The sequence below is a fragment of the Geospiza fortis genome, unplaced genomic scaffold (genome assembly GCF_000277835.1).
Source record: "Geospiza fortis unplaced genomic scaffold, GeoFor_1.0 scaffold20, whole genome shotgun sequence".
Taxonomy (NCBI): domain Eukaryota; kingdom Metazoa; phylum Chordata; class Aves; order Passeriformes; family Thraupidae; genus Geospiza; species Geospiza fortis.
Genome location: NW_005054374.1, coordinates 1,385,924 through 1,402,203, shown reverse-complemented (window position 1 = coordinate 1,402,203; position 16,280 = coordinate 1,385,924). Strand labels below are relative to the sequence as shown.

At 36.5% G+C, this 16,280-nt stretch overlaps 1 protein-coding gene across 1 annotated transcript in view; it reads left to right on the top strand.

The window, feature by feature from the left end:
• The window catches only part of CFAP47 (cilia and flagella associated protein 47), a gene marked incomplete at its 5' end in the record, with an annotated part of 258,098 nt that overhangs the window by 183,371 nt on the left and 58,447 nt on the right, over positions 1 to 16,280 (top strand). Inside the window, 3 exons of the mRNA XM_031060192.1 lie at positions 4,808 to 4,912; positions 6,486 to 6,642; positions 13,567 to 13,662. Of these exons, the coding sequence (XP_030916052.1) occupies positions 4,808 to 4,912; positions 6,486 to 6,642; positions 13,567 to 13,662 (358 nt within the window). The remainder of the gene's footprint in view (positions 1 to 4,807; positions 4,913 to 6,485; positions 6,643 to 13,566; positions 13,663 to 16,280) is intronic.

The window sequence follows — 16,280 nt, the reverse complement described above, 5'->3', positions numbered from 1 at the left end:
TTGTCCAGACTGAACAGGCCCAGCTCCCACTGTTTCTCCTCATTAGAGATGCTCCAGACCCATAATCTCTTTTGTGGCCTCTGCTGGACCCTCTCCAGTAATTCCTTGTCTTTCTTGGACTGGGGAGCTCAGAATTGGACACAGCACTCCACATGTTTTTGCTTCTCCTGAATAGTTTGCATGCTAGGCTTAGTACCTCCACACAACACTGCATTCAGTTTCCAGAAGATTACTGCTTATAAACCATATTCTGTGTTCCAGGTATTGGTTTATATTAATACCCATTTCAAAGCCTTTGCTACATGTGGACGAAGTTTCCCATCTTAATCATTCAAGTTTCTGTTTTCTTTAAAGCAAGAAAATAATGCTTCCTTGTCAGCAGAAAGATTACCATTTGTGCAACCCTCAGATAAAAGGCAGCAGAAAAGAGCAAATTATTCAAACAATACATTGAAGATGGGATTGGGCAATGAAAATACATTATATTTGAAGACAGTAGAGTCAGGTCAATAACTGATATTTCATGTATATTTCCATATTTGTTTTTATGTCATCTAAGATGTAGGACTTTTGAATATACTGGGTTGTCGATCAGAAAATGTCTCAAATCGATTTCTTCAATCCCTGACTTACGTTAGATAAACCAGATAATATAGTGGTATCAAAGATTTTTTTTTCTTCTCTTGAGATATTTGCCTAAAATTAATAACCAAAATATTGACCAATATTTTGGAATTTAAAAAAAATCCAATATTATTATCACTTCCATGTGTGTGGAAGTTTGTTTGTTCCAGTTTCAGTTTGAAACAAAGGGCATTACTGAAATATCACAAAGGATTATTTTCTTTAGATCTGATTCAACTTCAAGTATGGACATCATTAATAACACGCTTTCCTGAGGTCCAATTGGATTAGGCTCAAGTATTCCTGAACTTCAGTGTGCATAATGAAGTCTAAATGAAATTCAAAGGCTTTAAATCCTTCGTCAGCTTCATGTCAATTGGAAGCAGCTCTGTTACCCTTTGTAAACTGATAAAAATGAGAAAAGACTGCATATCTTACTGGTGGCTTTGCAATTGTAGCCTAAGTCAGTTTAAATGGAATATAACATCTTGGATTTCTTTCAAAAATTTGGTAAAAGCTTTCAAGGATTCCCTTTAATGGGATTTGGATTTTTTCTTTTAACAACCTATGTTAAATTTTTGTTTCCCTTCTTGTAAACTTTAACTAACTTATCTTTATAAATGCTGACAAATTATCTAAAAGCCAAAATGAAAGTGAATTTTCATAAGTTTACTGTAAAACTCCAACTTGTTTTTCATTAGTATATTGGATATTAGGGGTGTCTGGGAAAAAAGTCATTGGGATGTTGAGTTTTGTGTTTCTGTCCTGACTGCGGCTTTCTTTGTCTTTAGCAGAAAAAGATTCAGGTTCAGCATTTAACAGCTGAAAATTTTCAATCATCGATAATGTGTCCCCCAATTTACTGCTTTTCCTTTATATAAATATATTGATATATTTCACATATTTGTGTATTATATTGGCATACACGTATATTTACAATGTACAAAAAAGTCTTACAAATAGGATCATCTCCATGGCTAAAAAGAAACATGCTTTCACTGTAACTCTTCAATTTGCTATTCTCCTGGTTTGAAGTAGCCTAAACCTTTTCCATTAAGCTGAGTTCTTTCCTGATTAGCTTTGAAACACAACTTTTATTGAGGACAAATAACTTAATAGGAAAGTGCTGGCAGAGAGGAGTGCAATCTCTGTGTGCAAGCTTTAAGGATTTTCTTAATGACCATGAGTATTGTTTTGTACAGATTACAGAACAAGCTTTTAGATTTATATAAAGATTTCCTCTCCTTTCTTCATTTTGTAACAGAAACAATGTATTTGTAGTTAACTGCAGACTCAGTTTCTATATTTGAACTGTTATATCTGAGATCTTATGAAGAGCAATGATAACAGTTCCTTTTCACATGACTATTGTGGAAGGCATTTGTTTATGTAAACAAAATGAAAGGCAGGAGATGTGTTAGCATCAGCATATTTAATTGAATGATTCCATTACCTTCTTAAAATATATATTTTTTGCATTGTTTTCAATTTTAGTTTTAGAAACAATTTATTTTTTTTTATTTCTCTAGAAAGCACGTAGGGTGTTAGCATCAGCATATTTAATTGAATTATTCCATTACCTTCTTAAAATATATTTTTTTTTGCATTATTTTCAATTCTAGTTTTAGAAACAATTTTTTTTTATTTCAGTAGAAAGTACGTAGTTTTTTTTGCCTAGCTTATCTCAAAACAAATTACTTTTTGGATTCACAGCACATCAAACTGTAAAATTAAAAATTAATTTTTAAAACCAAATCTATAGTGTAAAAATTAACAATCCTTTCTGCTTTCAGAGCAGGCAGTCTGCTGGATTATCATAGCTCCATGTTGATTATTTTGATTCATTGTGGCAGTGGATTTTCTGAGTAATGATAATATGTCAAGTAATACTTATAGGAAATTGAACTCCTGTCTGTTTGCATATCTGTGGAAGAGTTATTATTCTAGGTAATGTGAACGCCTTACACTGAAATTACTCAATATTTAAAAATCTTAGTGTTTATTTAATGATGTAATCTTAGTCTATGCCATCCTGTCTTTACCTAGTTTTTAATTTCATTAAAAAGTATTTGGGAGGGGGTGTTTTCTGCTGTGGTTCTTTCTCCATTTGTAGGTCTTCATTTGATAAATGGGTCTGACTAGTAGGTAGGAGCTGGACTGCAAATGAAAGTTTAATTAACTGTTATGGCAGTAGTCTGATGAATTACTTAAAAACTTTCTCTCCCAAAAAAGAAAATAACATTTTAATTTAGGTGTGTTACTTGAGCACACCTGAGCTCTGTCCTCTCTTCTGCACAACCTACCTCCCACTGCTATCAGTAGGAATATCTGTTGTCAAGACACACCAACATCCCTGTCCCTCATTGAGCTGGTACTGATGACTAAAGATTTTTAGCTTTTTATATATTTTCCTATATTTGTGGCTTTGGAGACTGCTAATACATGGTTGTAACTTCTAGTAATTTTCCTACCCTTTTATCGCTACATTTTAGAACAATAAGCTAACCTAAAACATTCCTGAAATGCTGTTTAGTTTTTTTCTCAAGAAGAGAACCTACAAAGATGTTTTGTTTTCCAACCAGAATCTGAGAAGACACAAGAAATGGGGCAAAGAAGCCCCTGGACTAATTCCAATGGGGCAGTACCTGGGGTAAAATTACCTAACCAACTGCTCTTCTAATTGGACAATATTTGATAGCTATACTAACCAAATAACCTTATAAAAATTGTAGAACTACTGTATTATGCCATATGGTGCACCCTGAAGGCCTTTCAGTTGAAGATTTACTTTTATATGCTATCATTTTAACAGTGTTTGGAAGGATGGGTGTTTTATTCCAGGTAACTCTACCTTATAAATACACCCAGGGGATGACTGGCAAGGGCAGGAACAGCATGGCTCCTGCCTGGGCCCAGCTGTGGGATGGCAGGGAAAGCCATGGGGCAGTGAGGAAAAGCAGCAAAGGCTTGGATGATGGATGGGATTCATCCATCTCAACAGAGACTGGATGACATCAATGTCCCAAGACAAAGCCCCTGTGCGGGGGCTGGGGACGGGCCAGGCCTTGCTTTGTGTGGGGACAGTGACCCCAGACCCCCCAGCCTGACTGAGCTGTCAGTCAATCAATCAGTCAATCAACCAATCACATACCGGGGTCATGCTAACCCGGCCTCTCATTGGCATTGTTACTTATCAATCACACATTGGGGCAGTGCTAATTGGACTCTGATTGGCCAAGTGACTGGAAGGCCCACCTGGGAACGGGCCAGTGAAGGCCATGGAACTTAAGAGATGGCGCACACTTGGACAGTGCCTTCTGCTGGAGTTTCTGTTTCAGTCATGCTGAGCACCAGGAGTTGGTAGTTTTATGTGTGTTTTGTCAGTTCCAGCTGTTGTAGGGTGTTGCTTTGACTTTCATTTATTGCAAATTATATTCATTTTATGAAACATAGGTTAACTGCTCATGATATCAATTGGTTACCTTTTTATCTCTTCTTACGTGCAAATGTTATTTATACATATATAATATTAAAAGACTAAGACCTGGGTTTTTTTAAAGAAATAGTCCTAGTAATTGTGTATTCAGTGATTCTGGCTGATCACACTCTAAATGCATTGGCATTTTTAGTCTTCATGATTCAATTAATTTACTGGTTATCTGCTTCTTGAAAACAGATATTAATCCATTGTAGTCAGCTCCTCTGCTTTTGCCTATGCAATTGAGTCTCAAGTAGAATACTTGAGGTGAAGAGAAAACCTGCAACATTATTTAGTGTTGATTTTGCTAAAGGTAAGCAGAAGAGAGACAAAGCACTGGATTATTAAAACCTGGCATGTACTTCCTTTCTGAGGCAGTTTGTGTCCGTGGGGGTCACTGTGATAACCCTTCAGTGCCATCACGCCACAGTGCTGTTGGAATTGTTTTTGAGATCTGCTGCCCGTGTCCTTGGAGCAATTCTAGCCTCAGCCCTGGAGCTGCTGGGCAGTGGACGTGCAGGGACTGCCCCTGGCATTGTTTGCTGCGGTAACTCGCTGGCTGAGATTGGGAAATGCTTCTGGTGGAACACATTAATCACATACACATCAGCACTGTTGATACAAAGCGCAAAACAGAGACTCAAAAAAATTGATTTCCCCTCCCTTACCCGTCCTTTCTTTTGCTTCTTTCTTGTGTTTGTGCAGCTGGCTATTCCTCCTCACTCCACCAGTCAGCTGCCTGTGAGATTCTGTCCCTCTGCCCTTGGAAGACGCAATCACAAGGCAACAATAACCTTGAAATGCTCGCAGGTATGATAATGTGCTTGTACCCACAACACTTGGGATTCAGATTAGGTACTATTTATGATAGGCAAGGTAGTAAAAGATTCAGCCTGTAGGTCAAGGTGAACTTTAGTGACTGGATGCCCAATGAAAGAGTAAATGCAATGATGTTAAAAACTTATAATTTGTTTTATCCTTAGTTTTACACAGAAATTGTTCTGTTTACAGTATTAAAATGTGGCATAATGGCCTAGGAGCTAGAACAGGTAATGAATAATTTTAGCTTGCTCAGTAGTGAGTTCTGCTAGTTTTAACACTTGAAGACTGACACTTCTTAGGTGTCACCTCTGAAATTAAATTTCTTGGTGTTATTCCCAACCTCCCCAAAATTAAATTGTTTCAGTTTTTTATCCAATCTGAATTTTAGAAGATCACTCACTTGATAAAGTGAATTCTTCCTTTCATTTTATCTGAAAATGTTTTTTACTTTGAACACCTTAGAATTGTTGACTTCTTTTTTTTCTGTGAATTTTCCTGAAGTTGAATGAGAAACTAGTAAATAAAGAGACATGAGTCATCAACATGACCTACTAAGTGTTATTAAATTACAGCTGGAATAAAAAAGAAAAACTGATAGTACAATGTAAATGGTAATATTTCATCATGCAAGATGTGGTTAAATGAAGCCTTTGCTTTCTGTGCAATTTCTTCTCTGTATTTTTTTTTTTTGAGTTTCAGATATCCTAAAACACTGCTGACCTATGAATTATTCCAGTTGAGTGCTACCAGCAGTTTTCAGTAGTGTTTTAAGCAATACTAAAAAAGCAAATATTCTTTTATATGAAGAAAACAAATACTGAAGGAAGTCATGTGGCAATTTTTTGTCCTGAAAAAGTATGTTGAAAAGACCGGCTATTTGCAGGTGTTGTTGGCATAGCATTTATTTTCAGAATCTCTCTTAAATATTTAGTAAGGATAAAAAAAAGGAGACAGCAATTTTAATATGAATAGTTTATATCCAAGGTCAGTTCAAGAGGACACAATGTCTTTCTCTGAAACCTGATGGTCCACAGAAATTTTAGATCTACTATTTCTTTCCAATATCCTTGATTTTTCTGTGTCTAAAGGTTAATGTTCATTATTATCTTTGGAGTAACACTTTTAGCTTGTTGTGTGATTCTACTGCTGTCCCACCAAATAATTATTTTCTTTCTTCCTTTTTCTTCTGAAGAGAACTTCTCACTGTATCTGCTTTCAGGTTTTAATACATGTGCTTTGAATTCTGCTTTTGGAACTAACTACATCTTTCCATTCCCTGCACTGAAAGCTCTGAGCAGCTGATGGAAGTTAAATACTGTGTGCTTGAGGTAGTACAGAAATTAAACACAAAAAGGAGATGTGAACATCTCCTAGAATGAAAGTATTGATGTCCAGATAGCAATACTTAGAGTAACAACAGCTTGAAGAAAGAAAAAAGAAAGCAAAATTTAAAGTTCACTTAGAGGAGATACACAAAACAGCGGAAGAAAGTAGGCAAAATACTTGAAAACATTTAGCTCTGCCTCATTAAATAATAAACAATGGCACTTTCCATTCACAGTTTGGAGAGAGGATATTTCACCTGACGGGGTCTGGAGTTCCTCCTGAGCGCATGGAAACCACCACCACCAGTGCCTGCATTGGAGAGTACTCCTCTGCCATCATATCCTTCAGAAATCCCACTGCTGAGAATGTGGTGGTAGATATCGTGCTGGCAGGTACAGGGCTTTGGAATTTTTTTTTTTTTTTGAGCGGGGGAAGGAATTTCAGCTCTTTGGGTTGCATTAGAAGTGTGAAAAGGATGTGATTAAATTTTTCTCGTTCCATTTGTTGGCAATAGAGTTCTTGTGTATAGTCCACACCCACCCCGAAAACTCCGTAGAGTGTGCTGTGGGAGATAGGGAAGAACACAAACCTGTAACAGCTGTGCACAGGAGAACGCTTCGGTCATGCAGCCTCATGTGGATGTGCAGCTGCTGGCTGGCTGTGTACTGCACTGTAGCACTTTGGCAACAGGAGACTCTGGGATGTGTTTTGGTAGCTGTGCCTAAGCCACATAACTAATGCTTTGCTTTTGTTCCTCAATTAACTTTAAGTATTTTATATTACTTGGTCAGATTCTGGATAACTAAAGGAGTTAGTAAGACAGCAAGGACAAAACATTTTTAAGGTTTTCTTTGGGATCTTTTGGGGTTTTTTTTCTGATGATCTTCCAAGCAAGTAGGTTTCATCAATATTTTCAAACATGCTTTAAAGGATAATCTGAGATCCAGAATTGCCAGAGATTGACAAGTAACTGTCCATATTGGGATTTCACAAATGCTGTAGGAACTCAGGTTCTAAATCCCACATTCTCACTGATGACTAAAATTTACTCAGTCAAAAAGGAAATTTCACTTCGAGTGCATCAGAAGGCTTCAAAAGGTTCTGTGAATCTCTACCTACTCAAACATAACATGTAGGTAGCATCAGAAAACAGGTGCCAAAGCATGTCCTGGCATCTGCAAATAACAAAAATTGAAGATAAACGTTCCAGTTTTATTTTCATAAGTAAATAAATGTAAGAGAAATAGCAACTAAACCATAAGAGAATAGTAAAATCAAGCCTGTTCAAAGGTAAGTTTTAAGCCATATTTACACACTCATGCTGTGATTCAGGGTTTGAGACACATAGAATAAGTGAAGAAATGTGATTTTAAAAAGCTGTAGATTCATGTTTTTTTGTTGCATTAAACTCACACTTTTTGATCCTCTTTCTGAACATGAATTAGAAATAAAGAAATACAGCTTTGTCCACATACATGGTTCATATGTGGGGGATCTTGGAAATATGTTTACCTAAAAGGTCAGGAGCATCTTGGTCTCATGACTAAACACTCTGTACTTTTGCTGACCAGGATTTTTTGTCAGACTTCAGTGCAGTTTCCTCTGTTTAACTGCTGAAATTTATGACTGTCACAAAAGAGAGTACTATTTGTAAATGACCAGTTCTCTTGTGAATTTCAGTTGATGTTCTCTTCTGGAAAAGAGAAAGAAGCAGCAGGATGCAAAATATTCAGTGCTTACAGACCAAGGGAATCATGGCCAGGATCTTGGAGACTTTACCAGAATTCAGATGCTGAGCAGGATAGCTGGCAGAGAAGGGGGGAGCCTGGAATTGAGAGAAGCAGAATCTTGTCCAGCTTCCTACTTACCTGGCATCTGGCTGTCCTTAAGTGACAAGGAGCGCTGTGCACTGGCTCTGCACTCAGAGACAGGGCAGCTGCTGCAGCAGGTGGCATTCAGTGCATGTACACAAGGCTCCAAAGTTAGCAAGGCTTCTCACAGTTAGAAAAGGGGGGTAAATGTTGACTGCACACCACAGGAGCTGCTCTTGAGCAGTCATTCTGATTGTGCAGCCATTGCTTCTGTAATCCAGATGGAAGCTGGGAGGGTGGAAGCTGCAGCTCTGGTCTGAGGCAGTCAGGAATTGTGGAGGTGTCTCCCTGGCACTGCAGTGTGAATGGCAGGAGCCTCACCAGCTGGATGAATGCTGTGGTAGGTGACCTTCGTGTTTGGAGGGGGAAATGGGCAGCCTGTAGGGGAGTGACAGGCTGTGGATTTAGAGCAGCTGGAGGTATTCAGATCCAGAAATCCAGGTGAAATTTGCAATGTAATAAAACAGTTGGCCAATATGATTGTGAGACTGTTGTTTTCTGTGAAAGTTCATGTTGATCAGGAGATTTTTCTGTTGACTGGGAAAAGGCTTTGTTGTTTCTTCCTTTGAAAAGTGATAGAAGGAAGACTGGAGGAGCACTGGAATGATCAGCCTCACCTGAACCTCTGGTGGGGTCATTGGACACTACTGCAGTCTGTGTAGCCCATGATTTGCATGTTCTCTTACAGTCCATGTCCAAGCCCATGAAGGTCGAGAGGGTAATCAGGAGTAGTCAAATGGATTTCTCAAGTGCAAATCATGATTGACAAATGTGATTGCCTTCTGTATGGAAATGAGTGATTATGCAAATAAAGGAGGAGCAGTGAATGTAATACACTATGATTTAGTAAGACTTTGTCATTGTATCCTGTAACATTCTTTTTTGGAAGCTAAGGGAGTCTAGGCCTGACGAACAGACTGCTGAGTGGATTGGAAGCTTGGCTGAACTGTTGGTCTCAGATGATGGTGATCAACATCTTGGCATTCAGCTGCTGGCTGGTAATGATCATTGCACCCCAGGGTCAGCCTTGGGGCCTGTGTTATTCAAGACCTTTATTAATGACATGCATGATGATAGAGATTGCAATGTAAATTAGGGAGAGGAACTGACATGATGGATGGTAGAGCTTCAATGCAGAGGTACCTTGATAAATTGTTGGTGTACCTCAGTTTTGAATTGCTTTGTTCATCAGCACATCATTCCTGGAACAGCTGAAGACAAAGTGAACTTTTACATTATTAGTAATGCAATTTTCATGCTAAAATGTTAACCCTCTGTAATTTTCCCTTGCTCCATCTACCCTCTGTGCTTATCTTAGCCCAGACTGTGTGAATTAGAAGTGCTGTGAATTACTAGCGGTGTAATCCACCCCGTTTGACCAGGAAATAACTGATCATATAAACTTTTGAAGTGTAGGAGTGTATTTCATCTGTTGTATGAAGATTCCTGTTGCATCTCATAAATGCAGGATGCTTTATTCTAGTGGAAAGTGCAAGCTGGGATTCTGATTTGTACAACAAGAGCAGTTCAGAGATGCAAACTGCTTGTCTTATTGAGAATAAATCTAGTGCCAGACAGCTCAGTTTAGTATTCCAATACTTTGAGGTATAATTTGTAAGAATACTAATCCAGTGTGCTGTTCACAAAATAATGGAGAAGAATAATCAAACTTATCTGTGATGCAACTTAATTAAAAAAAAAGTATTTATGGAGCTTAAATATTGTAACTAAAGCATAGTAGATTGTGAAATTCTGAGAAACAGGAGAAACTGCACTGTTTAATTGTTTTAGTGATAACAGTCATCTTTCTAGCTGTTGAGCATAAACTTGTCCCAGGGAGTTGTTCAGAAATAGTGACAGAGACAGAAGTATCTGGCTTAGACAGTGAAGGACAAATGTTTGTTTTTATGCATTAGAAGTTTTCAGTCTTCATTTTTCTTTACCCATCAGTAGACCTGATATCATGATGATCTAATGTTTCTCTGATCTGTAGAATTACAAAAGGTCATCTTTGAAAAAAATAAATTATATACTGCAATTCTTATGAAAGGATAATTATACCTGTCCTTTGAAGTCTATCTTGAATTTTTTAAATCAGATTAATTGTAATGTTAATTTTTGTAATTCAGTTGCTCTTGGTGACCTGTACATAAAATTTGTTTTGTTTTTATTACGACAAGATAGTTGATTTATGCATTCAAGCTGCATTTTTAGATATTCATTCTGTGATTTGCTTTGTATAGGAATACTTGCCTGGAATTCTTATTTCCTTCTTTCCAGAGGAAGAGAAATCTAGTTTTTTAAGCAAAATTTTGGATGCACAAGTTCAGTTTAGCATTTCTGGCCCTTACATATCCTGAGAACTGTGTCAGGCTTGCTGCTGATGTTAGTGGAGGCCAGAAAGAGGGTGCAATGGGGAAATCAACAGAAGGCAGCAACTCAGAAATCAGTGATGTGCTTGATTGGTCTAGATCTTTAGAAATTGTCTTTTAGACCATGTGCCCCTTCTTACGAGAATTCAGTGTGTCAACATTGAAAATAGGGCATTTCAATTAAGGTGTAACAGCAATAAGCATCAACATTTATATATTTACTTCATGCTTTAAAGAAAATTACCAAAGTTCTCTCTTATTTTCAAGTAACATTCCACAGGCAGTGTCTGCTCTATATAGGTGTGAAATTATGTTTAGAACGGCAGAGTTCAGGAATTAAAATTGACATTAATTGGGAATTGTCCTATCCGGACCATTTCGGAAGCTTTCATTTGCATTTCTGAGGCTTTGTCAAACCCAAGAGCATTATTCCTCAGAAATGTTTCTTTCTGTGAATTTTGACTGCTGTTGTAGCACAAACAGTCCTCTATTTGGGATAATTATAGAGCGAGTAAAACTACTGATACTACCACCCTGGGCCTCTTTAAACTAAGTATTTTCTTATTGAATTTAACACTATTAAGTTTTCTTCCCAGGATTTAGAGCCTTCAATGCTTAAATGTGCAGCCCTATTCCACATTGGCATTCACAGCTATATTAAGAGTAGTGATGTAAGTAATGTTTATTTAACAGCAGGTGATTTTCCCCAAACTGAGCCAGTGACCAGAACTACAGAGTATGCAAACTCTTGTCACAGATGGTTTAGCAACCTGCACTAGTTCAGCTGTTTTAGGTTGAATGAGATTGCTTTTCTCTAAATACCACTGTATAGTTTTTCTACTAAAGGGTTTTTTGGAAGCAACAAAAACAATATAAATAATTGAAACTACTAAAATCTTCAGTGTTTACCAGGGCCCACAGAGTTAACCTGCATAAGAATTATTCCTAAGTATTAGTATTTTTAATACTATAATGCTTTATTTCTGTCACTGTGGACAATTTATTTCATATTTTCAGTGGTCACAATGTATAGTTCAAGAAAAAAATTGCAACAGCTTTTATAGAGGGTATTAATTTCAGAGTTTGAAGGGCTGTGCTCAAAGAAAAGATTAAAGCTACAGCAGTAATTAGGAATTGGATAAGGGAGGTGGATTGGTTCCTCTGGAATGCAGTGTTACCTGCAGTAGTAAAACTGATATCTGGGCAGTGTATAAAATTGCTTATTAAAACTTACCCTATGTCCAAGATAAGGCTGCATTCACAGGGAGTTGGCTGTGTCTTTTCCCATTCAAAGATTTCCAAACTGGAATTGCAATTTTTTAAATGTACTTTGCAAAATATTTTCAAACTGCTTCCTGAGACTTTATGCAATTAAACTAAGCACTCAAAGACAAGTCTGCTACTTAGTCATTTTTCCTTCAGACAAAATATATTGGACTAAGTATTATTCCACATATATATATATGTGTGTGTGTGTGTGTGTGTGTGTGAACGTTAGAGTGAAATACTAAAGATTTGAAGAAATACTAGAAATACTATTTTAAGTCATCTAGTCAATTTAGAATACAAGTGCTAACATCACTTTGTGCTGATTCTGACATAATTCAAATTATTATTTTAGCTACGAATTAAAAAGATAATGTGCAATGTATAAATGCAGTTCTGAACTGATCAATGCAATTTTGAAGCATCATGAAGAATAACCTGATGCCTTTAATTTCATACAGTGAAACTATATATTTCAGATAAAAAAAGATCTTGAGATTAGTTAGATAATTTTGTGAAAATTACTTTTTAGCTGAATGTGTAGAAGGATATAAACTAAAAAAAACCAAACCTGTATCTTTTAAAGTTTGCAAAAATCTTCTAGTAGGGGAAATTTAAAGTGTTCAGCTTGTTAACATCCTGAAAAAAAAGATAGAAAATAATTCTTACAGAATAATAAGCATTAGAGAGGGAGATTTCACTATAGCCATGTTTTTGCCACTTCAGTCTCTCAGGTCAGGAAAGAAGGTGATACAGTTGTTTTATTGCTGTATTAAAATGAGTGTGTTGGCTTTTCTTATGCATCCATCATTTAATATTTGGCAAGGGCCCTTGAATTCTTTTTTTATTTCCTCACAATTTGCAAACCTTACTTCGAACCTCTAAGCTGGTTTCTGAAACCTGAAACCTTGTTCTTGAGATGAAATAATTTTGGGGATTGTTTCTCGTCTTCCAAGAACCAAGAATGATAGTGCCAAGAGAGCTGTTCTCTGCCTTCCTGAATGCCTTTGATTGTTACTCTGTTTCTTAAAGCTATCTTAACTTTATTCCATAACCCCAACAGTCTTTCCTGGCTGTTGGATGAGTCCTGTGTACTCCATTTTCCTGTCAGCAGTTCATCATTTAGTGTTACCACATTTTAATATGACATACTATACAGATATGGTCAATCTGTTGGTCTCAGATTCTTGGAGTTAGCTGCTAGACATATTTCCTGAAAGGAATTTCCTTTGGTTCCAAAACCTGTTTATAAAATTGGACTTCAAACCAGTTTTTCCTATCTCGTTTTTCATTTATCCACAGCATTGACAGTGATCAGTGAAACAATCTAAATAATGTCTAAATCCTCTGTCTTCATGAAGGGATCTGTTGGTTGATCCAGTTCTTGCCATCAAGAAAGCAGTTCTTGTCTGCAGCTGTATCTGTACTGCTGGTCCTGAACTTGTGTCTTTTACACTCCATGTCACCATTGGCTTTCATTGCTACTTGATTTTTTAATTTAGAAACAGTTTATTTTGTAATCTCTAATTGTTATTTAACTGAAAATATTTTTAACTTCGTGTTTGTTGATGCTGTTTTGTTTCATTTTAATTATATTTAAAAAGATATCCATATTGTATCTATACTTCACAATGAGGAAAAATACTGAGAGAAACTTGAAGCAGAGCAGGAAAAAAGGAGTCATGTGCTCCCATTCAAGGATGTATTTTATAAAACCTGTCTGTGAATCTGTTTCATTAGGGAAATTTTTCCATCAATTTTGAATTCTGAATGGGTTTCCACAAATAATTTTTTAATTTCCTTTTAGATCAGGGGCTGTTGAATAAGCATCTGAATGCATCTGTCCTATCTCAGGCCACCTGTGAGGAATCTGTTTTTCATCTTCTGGTTAAACAACCTCAAGGTATGTAGCTTCTTAACCCTTAATATATATTTAAACTATTATTGTTACTTATTTTATCTGCAGCAAGTCACAGTTTCCTACAACATGAAGTACCAGAGTGGAAAAATATGTAATTTCTAATAAAATTATTTTGAAAATAAAATTTCTATAGTTTGAAGGATCAGTTAAGAAAAAGAAGAGGAAAGAAATTCCAAAAATCAAAGAGTTGGTCAATTTTAACTTGTTTTAATTTTTACCAAAATAACAGAAAACAAAAAAGAAAAGTATTTAATTCTAAATACACTTATGTTTATCTTCAGCCTTTTCAGTCATTTTAACTAATTTTTTGTTTTGTTCATGGGGATTGTTTATTGTTTATTGTTTTTTGCTTTTGTTTATTTGTTGTTTGTCTGGCGTTTTTTAAGATAATTGTGGTCTGTAGTTTCTGGGAAAATTTTCATGGGAAAATACAGAAAACAGTAATTTTCAATTAAAAAGCTATCTGGAAAGAATTAAATTATTTGTTCATTATCCTGAATGAAATTTTAGGTGTTACTTCTGGTCATATCTGATCTGACACAGGATATGAAAGGAACAAATTGCCTTTAGTGCTGTAATTGTACCAAAATTTATTTTTTACTTGCATATGATAATTGATTTATTTGATTTATCTGGTGTAATTATAAGGCTTGGATTATAACAGCAATTGCATACTTTAATGATTTAAAATGATTATATGCTGAAGTATAGCAGATAAGTAGATTTCTGTACCTATTTTAAATATTTTTCCTAGTAATTATTTCTATTGATTACTTCTCAGATATGCTTTCTAATTTCAGAACACACAGGTAAATTATTCATATCTTCAATTGTTTACAAAAGAAATTAATTTTCTTTGCTCATATCCCCCACAAATATGTGTGAGCATCTGTTTTATGTTAATATAGATATCAGAAAAAGCCATACCATTTCTTGAAGAAATAGTGTCTATCTCACATTAAAGACCTTGTTTAGAAATATGAAATGAGGATCACTTGTTTACAGTTTCATTCAAAAAAATTTGCCATATGCTATGATTTTCCTGTAGATGTACTTGACAGATCTTTATTTTGTAAAGGATATTGCAGACATTACTGTTCCCAGCAAGGAACTATTTTTATTTTCCCTTCTGGAAGCTTGCTATGCCTCAAAACATTTCTAGTGATTATAAAAAGAAGGATTTGGAAGAACAAGAGGTGTAAGAATTGATCTGCATGTCATGTCATTTTTATATATATACATTTCTCATGGTTTCACCCCAGGCAGCAGCCAAGCCCCAGGCAGCCACTCACTCACTCTCTCCCCCACCAGCAGGATCAGGGAGAGAACTGGAAGGGTAAAAGGTGGAAAACTCGTGGGCTGAGATAAAGACAATTTGATATGGAAATTAAAAGCCACACAAGAAAAGCAAAGGAAAACAAAGAACTCAAAGAATTCCCAAGGGCAGGCAGGGGTTCAGGCATCTCCAGGACTCCATCACAGCTAACGGTGACTTGGGCAGACAAACCCCATCACTCCAAACATCCCCCCTTGCTCCTTCTTTCTGCCACTTCACACTCTGATCCATGATGTCCCAGGGTCTGGAATATCCCTGTGCTCAGTTTGGGTCACCTGTCCTGGCTGTGTCTCCTCCCAGCCTCCCATGCACACCAGTCTCCTCACCAGTGTGGCAGCAGGAAAAGCAGAAAAGGCCTTGGTTCTGTGTAAACCCTGCTCAGCAGTAACAAAAACATCCCTATATTATCATCACTGTGCTCAGCACAAATCCAAAACACTGCCCCACACCAAACACTGAGAGGAAAATTAACCCCACCCCAGCCAAAACCAGCGCATTTTATACAGACAAATAAAAAAGCTGTAACTTTTGCCATGATCTTATATATTGTTTTTTTCCACAGAAGCAGTGAGGAACTGTCCAAAACAATCTAGTTCATGTACACAGTAAAACTGAAAGTATAATCACAAATATAAGAAATATAAGAGCAGTGAAGCAATCTTTAAAAGTTGTCCTTTTTGCTCATCTTCATTTCCTTTATGTCTGAAATATCTTAATGATGTGATCAGTAGGTGAAGATCAGATTAGGTGCAGGTGTTACTGCTTGCCATTATTTCCTATAAAAATAGAAACAATACTTTGAAAATGTGTTGGAACTAAATATTCTTTATAGACTTGATGGAATATGATTGCTAGATCATTTTATGAGCAAAATTCATGCTTATTGAAAAACTGCTTGTTGCTAATTAATTACTTGTTTTTCCCTCACTCCCTCTAAAAGCTGGGGGTAGAAATTCAGAGACAGTGAGATTCCTTGCCCTGGCTTCCCGCTAATACAAACTCTGTCACTTCACTCAGCCCTCAGAGTGAAGGTTTGATCTCATTTGGCATTCAACCTCCTGTCATCACATTTTATGGCTTAGCTGCTGTTCTGGGTGATCAGTGAGCCTCTCTGTTGTAACCACTTGGTACAGCATCAAACAGGAGCAGTAAACAGGGCAGTTGTCTAAACATGCTTTTTAGATATCTCTTGCCATATTCAGCACAAGTTTTATATTTTAAAACTTTTGTATTTTAAACCGCCATGTCGCCTGTATCATGTTTA